Source organism: Euleptes europaea, chromosome 2 (assembly GCF_029931775.1).
Source record: "Euleptes europaea isolate rEulEur1 chromosome 2, rEulEur1.hap1, whole genome shotgun sequence".
NCBI lineage: Eukaryota > Metazoa > Chordata > Lepidosauria > Squamata > Sphaerodactylidae > Euleptes > Euleptes europaea.
Genome location: NC_079313.1, coordinates 133,336,473 through 133,349,178, shown reverse-complemented (window position 1 = coordinate 133,349,178; position 12,706 = coordinate 133,336,473). Strand labels below are relative to the sequence as shown.

Genomic DNA, 12,706 nt, shown 5'->3' with positions numbered 1-12,706 from the left:
GAAATGTTTGTCTGCTGCTTTGCAGCTTGGAAGCACAGGACCTCAGCATTCCAGCAAACACCATGCTGGGCAGGATCCCGGGCCTCCCGGGCGTCTTCCTTCTGCTCCTCTTACCTGTCTCGGCCAGGCCCTGCCCCAACCGATGCCTCTGCTTCCGGACCACCGTGAGATGCATGCACCTGATGCTGGAAACGATCCCGGACGTCCCACCGCAGACAAATGTGCTGTAAGTGGCCGTTTCGTTTGGGGGTCTTCTTGTTGGCAACTGGTCAAACGGGAGGCAGGTAGAAGGCGGTTAAGGGGAGATATGATAGAGGTCTATAAAATATGCATGGTCTGGAGGGAGTGGACAGGGAGAAGCTTTTTGCAGAGAGGGGCTGTGGCTCAGTGGTAGAGCATCTGCTTGGCATGCAGAAGGTCCCATGGTCTGGAGGGAGTGGACAGTGAGAAGCTTTTTGCAGGGAGGGGCTGTGGCTCAGTGGTAGAGCATCTGCTTGGCATGCAGAAGGTCCCAGGTTCAGTCCCCCGCATCTCCAGTTAAAGGGACTAGGCAAGTAGGTGATGTGAAAGACCTCTTCCTGAGACCCTGGAGAGCCGCTGCCGGTCTGAGTAGACAATACTGACTGATGGACCAAGGGTCTGATTAAGTATAAGGCTTCATGTGTTCATGTGTTCATCTGCTGAAGCTGGAGGGCGAGAGATTCAAAACAGATAAAAGGAAGTATTTCTTCACACGACACAGAATTAAATTGTGGAACTCCCTGCTCCAGGATGTGGTGATGGCTGCCAACTTGAAATGCTTTAAGGGGAGAGTGGACATGTTCATGGAGGAGAGGGCTATCCATGGCTACTGGTCAAAATGGAGGCTAGTCATGATGCATACCTATTCTCTCCAGGATCAGAGGAGCAGGCCTACTATATTAGGTGCTGTGGAACCTAGGCAGGATAATGCTGCTGTGGCCGTCTTGTTTGGGGGCTTCCTAGAGGCACCTCGTTGGCCACTTGTGAACAGACTGCTGGACTCGATGGGCCTTGGTCTGATCCAGCAGGACTTTTATTATCTTCTTGTGTTCTCCACGTTAGAGAGCCAGTACATCTGAGTGCCTAGAAAGCTAGCTCTTGCTAGCTCTTGCCACAGATAAGGAAAAGAAGCTAAGCAATTTGCCCAAGGCCACCCAGCGAGTCCGTGGCAGAAACGGATCCAAGAGGAATTCCAGATCTGTTTCTGCCACGGACTCGCTGGGTGGCCTTGGGCAAATTGCTTAGCCTCTTTTCCTTATCTGTGGCAAGAGCATCAGAGACTTGGTTCCTTGCAGAGCTGTCCAGACAGCAAACCCAATCTGTGCTCAAAAGCGCAGATTGAAATTACTGTATTATGAACATATGAAGCTACCTGATACTGAATCAGAGCCTTCTCGGTCCATCAAAGTCAGGATTGTCTGCTCAGACTGGCAGCGGCTCTCCAGGGTCTCAAGCAGAGAAAGGTCTTTCACATCACCTACTTGCCTGGTGCCTTTAACTAGAGATGCCGGGGATTGAACCTGGGACCCTTCTGCATGCCAAGCAGAGGCTCTACCACTGAGGCATGGCCTCTGAGTTCTGAAAGTGGGGGACGTTATCTTGTCAGTCTGCCCAGCTAAATGTGGCACGTTCCTCCGGGAAGAGAGGGACCATGGCTCAGTGGAAGAGTTTCTGCTTGGCATGCAGAAGGTCCCAGGTTCAGTCCCCTGCAGCTCTTGTTAACAGGATCAGATAGTATGCGATGTGAAAGACCTCTGCCTGAGTGAGACTCTGAAGAGCTGCTGCCGGAGCAGACAATACTGACCTTGATGGACTGATGGTCTAATTTAGTACAACACAGCTTCCTGGGTCTCATGTGTTCAAGAGAAAGCTCCTTGGGATGTAGGAAGGTTTCATCCAGTGGTTGGATGCAGCCTAGTTGTCGCTTGTCTTATGCACTGACCTGTAAATTGTGCCCTTAACTGGGTGAGACTCAGAACGGAAGATGCGATACGTTCGACGTGTGCATGCCATGAGCTCTACTGGCAATGATGCCCCGTTCATCTGCATGGGGTGAAATGGAGCCGCCTGCTCTGCCTCCCCCCTTTAAACAACCTGAGATGAGATTTCAAGCCCAGGGCCATTCCATTTTTGCTTTGTGTAGTTTTTAAAATTTGTTTGGGGGTTTTAAAGTTAGGCATTTCCACAAGAAAATCACACAATGCAATCTTTGCTTGAATAGGACTTGGTGGATTTTGCTCACTGGTAGGGTTGCCAACTACGGGTTGGGAAATACCTGGAGATTTTAGGGGTGGAGCCTGAGGAGGGTGGGGTTTGGGGAGGGGAGGGGAGGGACGTCATTGGGGTATTATGCCATAGAGTCCACCTTCCAAAGTGGCTGTTTTCTCCAGGTGAACTGATCTCTGTCACATGGAGATTAATTGTAATAGCAAGAGATCGCCAGCCACCACCTGGAGGTTGGCAACTCTACACATAGATCCTCTGCATCTGTTGCACTAGGGTAGTTTCAGAGGGAGAGCCAGTGTGGTGTAGAGGTTAAGAGCGGTGGTTTGGAGCTGTGGAGTCTGATCTGGAGGTTTGATTCCCCACTCCTCCACACAAGCGGCGGAGGCTAATCTGGTGAACTAGATTTGTTTCCCCACTCCTGCACATGAAGCCAGCTGGGTGAGCTTGGGCTAGTCACAGCTCTCTCATCCCCACCTACCTCACAGGGTGTCTGTTGTGGGGAGGGGAAGGGAAGGTGGTTGTAAGCCGGTTTGATTCTCCCTTAAGTGGTGGAGAAAGTCGGTATATAAAAGCCAACTCTTCTTCTTCATCATCATCTTCATCTGCAGTAGAACAGCTACATTTGAGACCAGTAGCACCTTAGAGACCAACAAGATTTTCAGGGTATGAGCTTTCAAGAGTCTGACGAAGGGAGCATTGGCACTCAAAAGCTCATACTCTGAAATTCACGTTGGTCTCTAAGGTACTACTGGCCTCAAATCTAGCTGTTCTGCTAGAGGTGAGACTTTCCTTTGGTGCAACTTTGTCACATGTGAGTGTCTGGAAAATACATCAGCTTGGCAACTCCTAAAAACAAACGTACTTTCTCACTGAACTTCGGTTTGCCTTCGGCATTTCAGATTCTTGCAGCCCCGCAGCCTATCGAGGGAGAGGGAGGGAAGGGAGGGAGAGAAATAAATTCCACATTGCAGAACGTTAACAAAAATAGACGTACCTGCTACGATTGACAACAATCTTACACCCCCGCTGAATTGGACGTGGTTCTGACGGAGGAGCCGTAAGGGGGTACACCCACGGGGGGGATTGCTTATGTCTGTTTTTGATAGAGGAACTAAGAAAAGAGCAAGAGAGAAAGTTGCCTAAAGCAGAGCAGGGCAGGGAGAGAGAGAATCGTAAAGGCAGAGGATGAAAGCAGAGGGAGGGGAATAGGAAATGTCTAGCGCGGGCCTTCCAACATCCCACGGAGGGGAAGGAGGAAGGAGGTGCGCTTGTTTTCAGCTCCACGAACAAAAGATTCATAGTATAGCAACGAGGGAGCCACGGCAGAGGCTGCCAGCGGGGCCTGGCCAAAGTCGCCGAAGCTGTAGCTGTAAGATGCACGTTTCCGTACAAACCCATCAAAGCCACATGGCAGACACATTACTCCTCGTTTGGAGTAATTTTTTGGGGGGGATGTTTTGTGCAGAATAAGCCCTGCAGATTTTTTTTTCTTTTTTTGCCGTCAAGTCACAGCTGACTTACGGCAACCCCATAGGGTTTTCAAGGCAAGAGGCGTTCGGGGGTCGTTTGCCATTGCTTGACTCTGCGTCACGCTAGGATTGCTGACCTCCAGGTACTCTGCAAGACAAGAAGGCTCAGTGCTGTGAGGATAATTGTAGCAACCCAAAACAGCACTATGACAATTCAAAGCAAATTAAAGTGAATTTTATAAAGTGCAATAGTGAAAAAATATATACACAAAAATATGTACAAAATAGAAGTACAAGATACAAAATTTACAAAATGCAATCCAATAAATATATTATTCTTCAAGGGATATCACAAATCCTCAAGCAACAAATAAGTCAAAATATATAACCCATAGGGGCATCCATTGATATCAACGTCTATTGATTATTCCAAATATTGGAGCAGAGCCACAGGAAAAGGATGTCAGACGTGTCGTCTAGATCGGGACCACGTTTCGCATATGACTTCTTCAGCGACCTGTATCAGCAGCAAATATATATATGCCTTAATAGGTGATGTCTCATAAGGACCGCAAAGGTTTGTATGTAGGTACTAGCTGGACATCTCCCGCTATCACAACTGATCTCCAGCCGATAAAAGATCAGTTACCCCTGGAGAAAATGGCCGCTTTGGCAATTGGACTCTATGGCATTGAAGTCCCTCCCCTTCCCAAACCCCACCCTCATTAGGCTCTGCCCCAAAACAAACCAAAGTAAAACAATAATTTACTTCAAGTGTACTCCACTGAGGATCCAATTGTGCGTGTGTGTTAAGTGCTGTCGCTTCCAACTAATGGCGACCCTATGAATCAGTGTCCTCCAAAACATCCTATCGTCAACAGCCTTGCTCAGGTCTTGCAAACGGAGGGCTGTGGCTTCCTTTATAGAGTCGATCCATCTTTTGTTGTGTCTTCCTCTTCACCTGCTGCCTCCTTTTTATCCTCACAAAAGCCCCCCAAGGTAGGTTAGGCTTAACCCCTCCTTGGGGAGGGGCCGTGGCTCAGTGGCAGAGCATCTGCTTGGCATGCAGAAGGTCCCAGGTTCAATCCCCGGCATCTCCAGTTAAAGGGACTAGGCAAGCAGGTGATGTGAAAGACCCCTGCCTGAGACCCTAGAGAGCCGCTGCCGGTCTGAGTGGACAATACTGACTTCGATGGACCCAAGGGTCTGATTCAGTAGAAGGCAGCTTCATGTGTTCAAGTGTGTGACTGGCCCGAGGTCACCCAGCCGGATTCCATGTCAGAGTGTTCTTATGAAGGCCTTGGCCTCTACGCCCTGTTGTTGGACCTCCAGAGGAACTGGTTGGCCACTATGAGAGACAGGATGCTGGACTAGATGGACCACTGGTCTGATCCAACTGGGCTCTTCTGATGTTCTTATGTTCTGTGACAAATGCTCAAGTATGTGGGGAAAGTGTTCCTTGAGAGAGACAACCTTGAAAAGTCACAATCTTATGTTGTAGGGATATCTCTGTACCCCCTTCAGGAGGCTACCGAGCTAACTTTTCTGCTCCAGATTTGGTGGAAAAGGCAGACAGAGCCAAATCTGTGGTTTTTGCATTCCTGGCAGCCTTCCATTCTCATCTCCACCCCACCCCCCTTCGACCCTCACAGCTGGAAACAGCTGAGCTCCCGGCTTCCATATCTGACTTTCTCCAGGACCCCTTTTATCCCCGATAATGAAATCTTTTCCACTTTATCCCAAGCACAGAGAGGGCAAACGGACAGATAAGTTGGGTCTGGTAAGCGGTGATGGATGACAGCAATTGTATTTTGGCTGGGGCCCAGTGCTTGGGAACACAACAGCCCAGATGTGATCAAGCGGGACGGAGCCGTGGGCCCAGAAGACAGCAACAGATGGAAGCGATTCGTTCAGCGGATTTTCCAAACCAAATCGGTCTGCAACATCTTTAAGTTTATTTGTTCCGTAGTGTGACTTTAAAAAAAAATGTTTGGCTTTATGGAAAATTGGGAAAAGACAACCCCTCTGGAGCAGTCCGAGCGACAGCAAAGAGTTAAGACCATAACAACATAAGAAAGGCCCTGCTGGATCAGACCAAGGTCCATCAAGTCCAGCAGTCTGTTCGCACAGTGGCCAACCAGGTGCCTCTAGGAAGCCCACAAACAAGACGACTGCAGCAGCACCATCCTGCCTGTGTTTCAAAGCACCTGGTATAATAGGCATGCTCCTCTGATCCTGGAGAGAATAGTTACGTGTCATGACTAGTATCCATTTTGACCAGTAGCCATGAATACCCCTCTCCTCCATGAACATGTCCACTCCCCTCTTAAAACCTTCCAAGTTGGCAGCCATCATCACATCCTGGGGCAGGGAGTTCCACAATTTAACTATGTGTTGCGTGAAGAAATACTTCCTTTTACCTGCTTTGAACCTCTCACTCTCCAGCTTCAGCAATGACCCTGCGTTCTGGTATTATGAGAGAGGGAGAAAATCTTCTCCCTGTCCACCCTCTCCAAACCATGCATAATTTTTATAGACCTCTATCATGTCTCCCCTTAGCCGCCTTCTTTCCAAGCTAAACAGTGTTTAAGATCCTACCTTTGCAATCCAAAGATCCTACCTTTGCAATCGTGTTTTTTTGTTCTCTGGTGCACTACATGTTGAGGCAGACGAAGGTTTATGGTTTAATGGGAATCCTTTCCTCCACTGCATGTTCCATTATGCATAATTTTGATTATTCAGTCCATAATGGCTGGATTGGATTCGTTTCTGGAGTCTCTTGTATTTGAAAATCCATAGAAATGTATTTGTTATGGTAGGAAGGTGGGGGGGATGGTGGCTAGTCTACACCACAAATTTATAAACTTTTAACGGCTCCCCTCAAAGGCTCCTGGGAATTGCAGTTTGGCTGGCAAGTGTGCAGACTTCCGCTAGAGATGTCCAGCCCCTTTTCAGGCCTGCAGTTCTCTGAGAAGAGGGGAAACTTGGCATAGTGCCTGTGGAGCAGATGCACCCAGAGAGAGGGGGAAAGAGAGATTGCTCATGATTTTAACACAATTCTTGTGCACAGCCAGTGCTGGTGGTCTATACAACTAGCAAGCAGAGGCAGGAGGTGGTTTCTCCTTGGCCACCTACTCCCCCGCTGCAAAAGAAATCCACAAAAGAGTTGCACCACTTTCTGAGCTTCTGAATCTTTGGGCAAAGGTGGAATTTGTGCATCGTCAGTCACAATGAGTATTCATCTCATGAAGGCCTTTCATTAGGGTTGCCAACCTCCAGGTACTAGCTGGAGATCTCCTGCTATTACAACTGGTCTCCAGCCGATAGAGATCAGTTTATCTGGAGAAAATGGCTGCTTTGGCAATTGGACTCTAAGGCAGTGAAGTCCCTCCCCTCCCCAAACCCCACCCTCCTCAGGCTCTGCCCCCAAAACCTCCCGCCGATGGCAAAGAGGGACCTGGCACCCCTACCTTTCATGCATGGCTGTTTCCCTTGCGGTCACCCCCCTCCCAACTATTTCAGGGCTTTGTTTGGATTATGCATGCATATTTGGACTGTCAGAGGTCGTCTTGCTCTACCTGCGCATTTCCCCCACATTTAGCAAGCATGCAGAAAATGTGGGCAAAACGTGCAGAAACATGGCGAGAATAGGGTTGCCAGCTCTGGGTTGGGAAATACCTGGAGCCTGAAGAGGGCAGGGTTTGGAGAGGGGAGGAACTTCAATGCCATAGAGTCCAATTGCCAAAGAGGCTATTTTCTCCAGGGGAACTTATTTCTATCACCTGGAGATCAGTTGTAATAGCGAGAGATCTCCAGCCACCACCTGGAGGTTGGCAACCTAGTGGGGAGAGTGAGGCGCCCTCTGATGGTCGGAAAATGCATGCATAATCCAAACAAAGCCTGCTCACTAAAATATTACTATTCCCATTTTACAGATGGGTAGCGGCTTATAGCTACCTATTCCAACACTCGATTGCATCACACTATGTCTCTTTGGCTTTTCAGTTTGTTAATTTTTATTTCTGTTTTGTTCCTGCAAAGTGTAGAAGACTTTGGTTCTTGTAGGTTATCCGGGTTGTGTGACCGTGGTCTTGGTATTTTCTTTCCTGACGTTTCGCCAGCAGCTGTGGCAGGCATCTTCAGAGTAGTAACACTGAAGGACAGTGTCTCTCAGTGTCAACTTGACACTGAGAGACACTGTCCTTCAGTGTTACTCCTCTGCAGATGCCTGCCACAGCTGCTGGCGAAACGTCAGGAAAGAAAATTCCAAGACCACGGTTACACAGCCCGGATAACCTACAAGAACCAATGAACTCTGACCGTGAAAGCCTTCGACAATATGTAGAAGACTTGTTGTTTTAAAAAGAACTTCGAAATAATCCGCTCGCAGCTGTGGAGCCCAGAGCTTCAAAACTAGCACTGAGTGCCGTCTTCGAAAATGTTGAACCTTTCTTTGGCGCCGTTCGACATTATAATTGAAATCCTGTTCTATTCCTGCTGTGTGTAACCTGAGCATTAAACAAGCTAGACATAAATAAAAAGACCTGGAAGAGGGGCAGGAGAGAGAGAGGGAGTTCATATGTCCTCGGACTTTCTCACATGCTTGTCTATTCACTCTCACCCCACCCATTCCCACGAGATTAAGGTTTGCAACCTCCTTAAAACATCCTTGTAGCTTGAAACATCCTTCTGCGTAACATTTCCCATCAAGCTGAAATGTGACCCAGAAACCAAAGCCGGAGCAGGACTATATAGATGAAGGGATGGGGCTTCAATGACTACCCTTGATGTGTGTGTGTGTGTGTGTTAAATGCCATCAATTCGCTTCTGACCCATGGCGAACCTATGAATCACTGTCCTCCAAAACGTCCTGTCGTCAACAGCCTTGCTCAAGTCTTGCAAACTGAGGGCCATGGCTTCCTTTATAGAGTCAATCCATCTCATGTTGGGGCTTCCTCTTTCCCTGCTGCCATCAACTTTTCCTAGCATGATTGTCTTTTTCAGTGACTCCTGTCTCCTCATGTGACCAAAGTACGACAGCCTCAGTTTAGTCATTTTAGCTTCTAGGGTCAGTTTGGGCTTTATTTGATCTAGAACCCACTGATATGTTTTTTGTTTGGAAGAAGAGTTGGTTTTTATATGCCGACTTTCTCTACCACTTAAGGAAGAAACAAACCGGCTTACAGTCACCTTCCCTTCCCCACAACAGACAAAATGAGTTAATGATGCCAGGTAGGTGGGGCTGAAAGAGCTGTAACAGAGCTGTGAATGGCCCAAGGTCACCCATTTGGCTTCATGCGTAGGAGCAGGGCAACAAATTTAGTTCACCAGATTAGCCTGCGCGACTCATGTGGAGGAATGGGGAATCCAACCCGGTTCTCCAGATCACACTCCACTGCTCCTAACCACTACACCACACTGGCTCCCAGGGGTTGAGAGAGTTCCAAGAGAACTGTGACTAGACCAGCAGGCTTCAGGTGGAGGAGTGGGGAATCAACCCCGGTTCTCCAGGTTCTCCAGATTAGAGTCCGCCGCTCCCAGCCGCTGTATCATGCTGGCGATGCAACACAGCTGCAGAAGTGAGCTGGAAAGGGCCCGCAATCGCACGCCCTCACCTGGCCTCAGGTGGCAAAGAATGTGGGGGGGGGAGAGAGAGAGAGAGAGAGGACCCCAATGCACATTAACTCAGCCGGAATTACCGTGCAATGAACTTCATGGCCATTGAAGGCACATGGGCCCATAAACCCTAAGGAGACGCGCGATTAGCTTGCAAGAGCCTAAAAGGACAAAATCCCATGCTACTGGGAGGTAATTCACAGTGGGTAGCCGTGTTACTCTGTTTGCAGTAGTCAAAAAGGGCAAGAGTCCAGTAGCACCTTAAAGACTAACAAAAATATTTTCTGGTAGGGTATGAGCTTTTGTGAGCCACAGCTCACTGGGAGGTAAGAAAGCGCATCTCTGTGTCCGCACCCGCAACCACTACACCACGCTGGCTCCCAGGACCCCAATGCACATTAACTCAGCCGGAATGACTGTGCATTGAACTTCACGGCCAGCGAAGGCACACGATAGGCCCATAAACCCTAAGGATTAGCTTGTGTGTGTGTGTGTGTAAAGTGCCGTCAAGTCGCAGCCGACTTATGGCGACCCCTTATGGGGTTTTCAAGGCAAGAGACTAACAGAGGTGGTTTGCTGGTGCCTTCCTCTGCACAGCAACCCTGGCATCCCTTGGCGGTCTCCCATCCAAATACTAACCAGGGCTGACCCGGCTTCGCTTCTGAGATCTGACCACATCAGGCTAGCCTGGGCCATCCAGGTCAGGGCAAACTAGCTTGCAAGACCCTACAAGAGCAGAGTCTTCGGGCGCGTCAATCGACCTCGTGGCAACCATCCGTTCTCCGCGGGGCCGGCGGAACGCCCCGCTGCTGGGAGGCCGGCAAGCGCGTCTCGGAGTCCGCCTCCGCCGGCAGCGATGGGCCGCCGAGCAAGGCCGGGGCTCGAGGCCGGCGGGCTGCGCGCAGAGCCCGGACGCTGCAGCTGCGCTCGACGCCCAGGGGGTCCTCCTTCGCCCAGGATCGCTGCTGCGCCCCCTCCCCTTCAGCCCGGGGCAGAGTCGGGGGCCGAGCCCGGGCAGGCTCGTTTGCATGCCGCCGCCACCGGGATGCATTGCGGGGCGGAGAAGAAGGATGTTCGGGGCCGGGCATTGGAGCCTGCAGCGACCCAGGAGGAGGAGGAGGAGGAGGAAGAGGAGGAGGGAGGGCCGGACCCCCCGTCTCGTGCCAGAGATGTCCAAAGGGCCGGGCCTGCGGGGCCACCCTAACCTCAGCGCCAGCCGGGGCTGCTGGGCACGATGCCCTTGGGCTTTGCATAGTATACTCTGGTTTCTCTTCAGATCGTATAAATCTTTCGCCTTTTACTAAAGATTTCCGTGGAGAGGAACATTGATGAGTGTTTCGTGAATTTTTTGAGGCTCTACTTTGGTAGAGCTGCCCTTACTTTGGTTGAAAAACAGAATGAACTAATTATTTCCTACACGTTATATTGGTTTTTTTCCCGTTTCTGTTCATCTCTGAATGTGTGTGTTATTCTTCGTCAAGTTGCAAACTGAGGGAATTAACTTCATTGATACAATCAATCCATTTCTTTGGTTCTTGTAGGTTATCCGGGCTGTGTGACCATGGTCTTGGTATTTTCTTTCCTGACGTTTCGCCAGCAGCTGTGGCAGGCATCTTCAGAGGAGTAACACTGAAGGACAGTGCCTCTCTCTGCTGGCGAAACGTCAGGAAAGAAAATACCGAGACCACGATCACACAGCCTGGATAACCTACAAGAACCAATGAACTCTGACCGTGAAAGCCTTTGACAATAATCCATTTCTTGTTTGGTCTTTTTCTTTTCCTGCTGCTTCCAACTTTTCCTAGCATGACTCTCTTTCCTAGCTACTCTTGTCTTCTCATAATGTGTCCAAAGTAGAACAGCCTCAGTTGAGTCATTTTAGCTTCTAGGATCAGTTCAGGCTTGATTTGATCTAGAACCCACAGGTTATTATTTTTTGAGAAGAAGAGTTGGTTTTTATATGCCGACTTTCTCTATCACTTAAGGAAGAATCAAGCTGGCTTACCTTACCTTCCCCACCCCAAAACAGACACCCTGTGAGGTAGGTGAGGCTGAGAGAGCTCTAAGAGAACTGTGACTAGCCCAAGGTCACCCAGCTGGCTTCGTGTGGAGGAGTGGGGAAACCAATCCAGTTCACCAGATTAACCTCCGCGGCTCATGCGGAGGAATGGGGAATCAAACCCGGTTCTCCAGATCAGAGTCCACCAAACCACAGCTCTTAACCACTACACCATGCTGGTAGTCCACGGAATCTGTAACCCTCTCCTCCAACATCACATTTCAAAGGAATCTAATTTCTTCCTATCAGCTTTCTTCATTGTCCAGCATTCACACCCATGCATAGTAATATTCTCTTTACCTGATACATTTTTAATGACTACGCAGCAACATCTGTCTCCCTTTCATAATCTCCTACTACTTTAATTGCCTTTCTGGGTAATTTCTTTCTCTCATGGTGAGTGATCCTATGAATTAATCACTTCCCAAAACTCCTTTCATTAACGGATCTTGCAAACTGAGGCTTTGCAGGATCTTGCAATCTGGCTTTGCAGATTGAGCGAATCCATCTCTTGTTGGCTCTTCCCTCTTTTCCTGTTGCCTTCAATTTTCCTAGCATTACTATCTTTTCCAGTGAAGCTTGAGTTCTGGTAGCTAGCCTGATCTAATAAGATCTCAGAAGCTAAGCGGGGTCAACCCTGGCAAGTATTTGGATGGGAGACCTCCAAGGAATACCAGGGGTGTGATGCAGAGGCAAGCAATGGCAAACATCTCCAAACCTCTCTTGCCTTGAAAACCCTACAGGGTCCCCATAAGTACATTGTGACCTGATGGTCGGGACAACAAGAGACCAAACTACGATTGCCTCATTTTGGTCATTTATGCATGGTCACTTTAACCTCCTTTATTCCCCATTTCAGCCAGGATCAAAGTAACCCGGGCTGGGGAAAACTGTATGCATTGGCTGGAATGGTCAGGGACGAAACTGTGTGCTAATGGAGGCATGAATACAGAAAAGCAGTCTCCCAAGTTCAAATCAAGTCCCACTCCTTTAAATACTACTCTGTAATTGGCTTACCCCACGAGAGAAGATTGCCTTCCTCCCAAACCCAACTGCCACATAAAAAAGCATTTTAAGAACAAAAAACAAAAAATGGAGCAATCTGAAAGAAGGGGGGGGAGAAATCCAAGCCTCTTTTTAAAAAGCCTTTCTTTTGCTCAGAAAGAGTTCTGAGGTAGCAGGAAGCACTTGAATCCCTGCCTCTTTACACACTGCTTCGTGATTGGCTGTGAGAGAAGCCAATCTTCGGTGCTTCCCGTTTGGCTATCTGTATGCTGCTTTGAAGAGGGGTTTGGAAAAGGGGGGGGGGAAGCCC

At 49.0% G+C, this 12,706-nt stretch overlaps 1 protein-coding gene and 1 non-coding gene across 2 annotated transcripts in view; both read left to right on the top strand.

The window, feature by feature from the left end:
• The window catches only part of LOC130473110 (peroxidasin homolog), a 63,025-nt gene continuing 50,319 nt past the window's right edge, over nt 1–12,706 (top strand). Inside the window, exon 1 of the mRNA XM_056844639.1 lies at nt 1–226. Within this exon, the coding sequence (XP_056700617.1) occupies nt 63–226 (164 nt within the window). The 5' untranslated portion in view covers nt 1–62. The remainder of the gene's footprint in view (nt 227–12,706) is intronic.
• LOC130474034 (U5 spliceosomal RNA) lies at nt 10,589–10,704 on the top strand. The gene has a single exon (XR_008933186.1). It is a non-coding gene; the product is annotated as a U5 spliceosomal RNA (small nuclear RNA).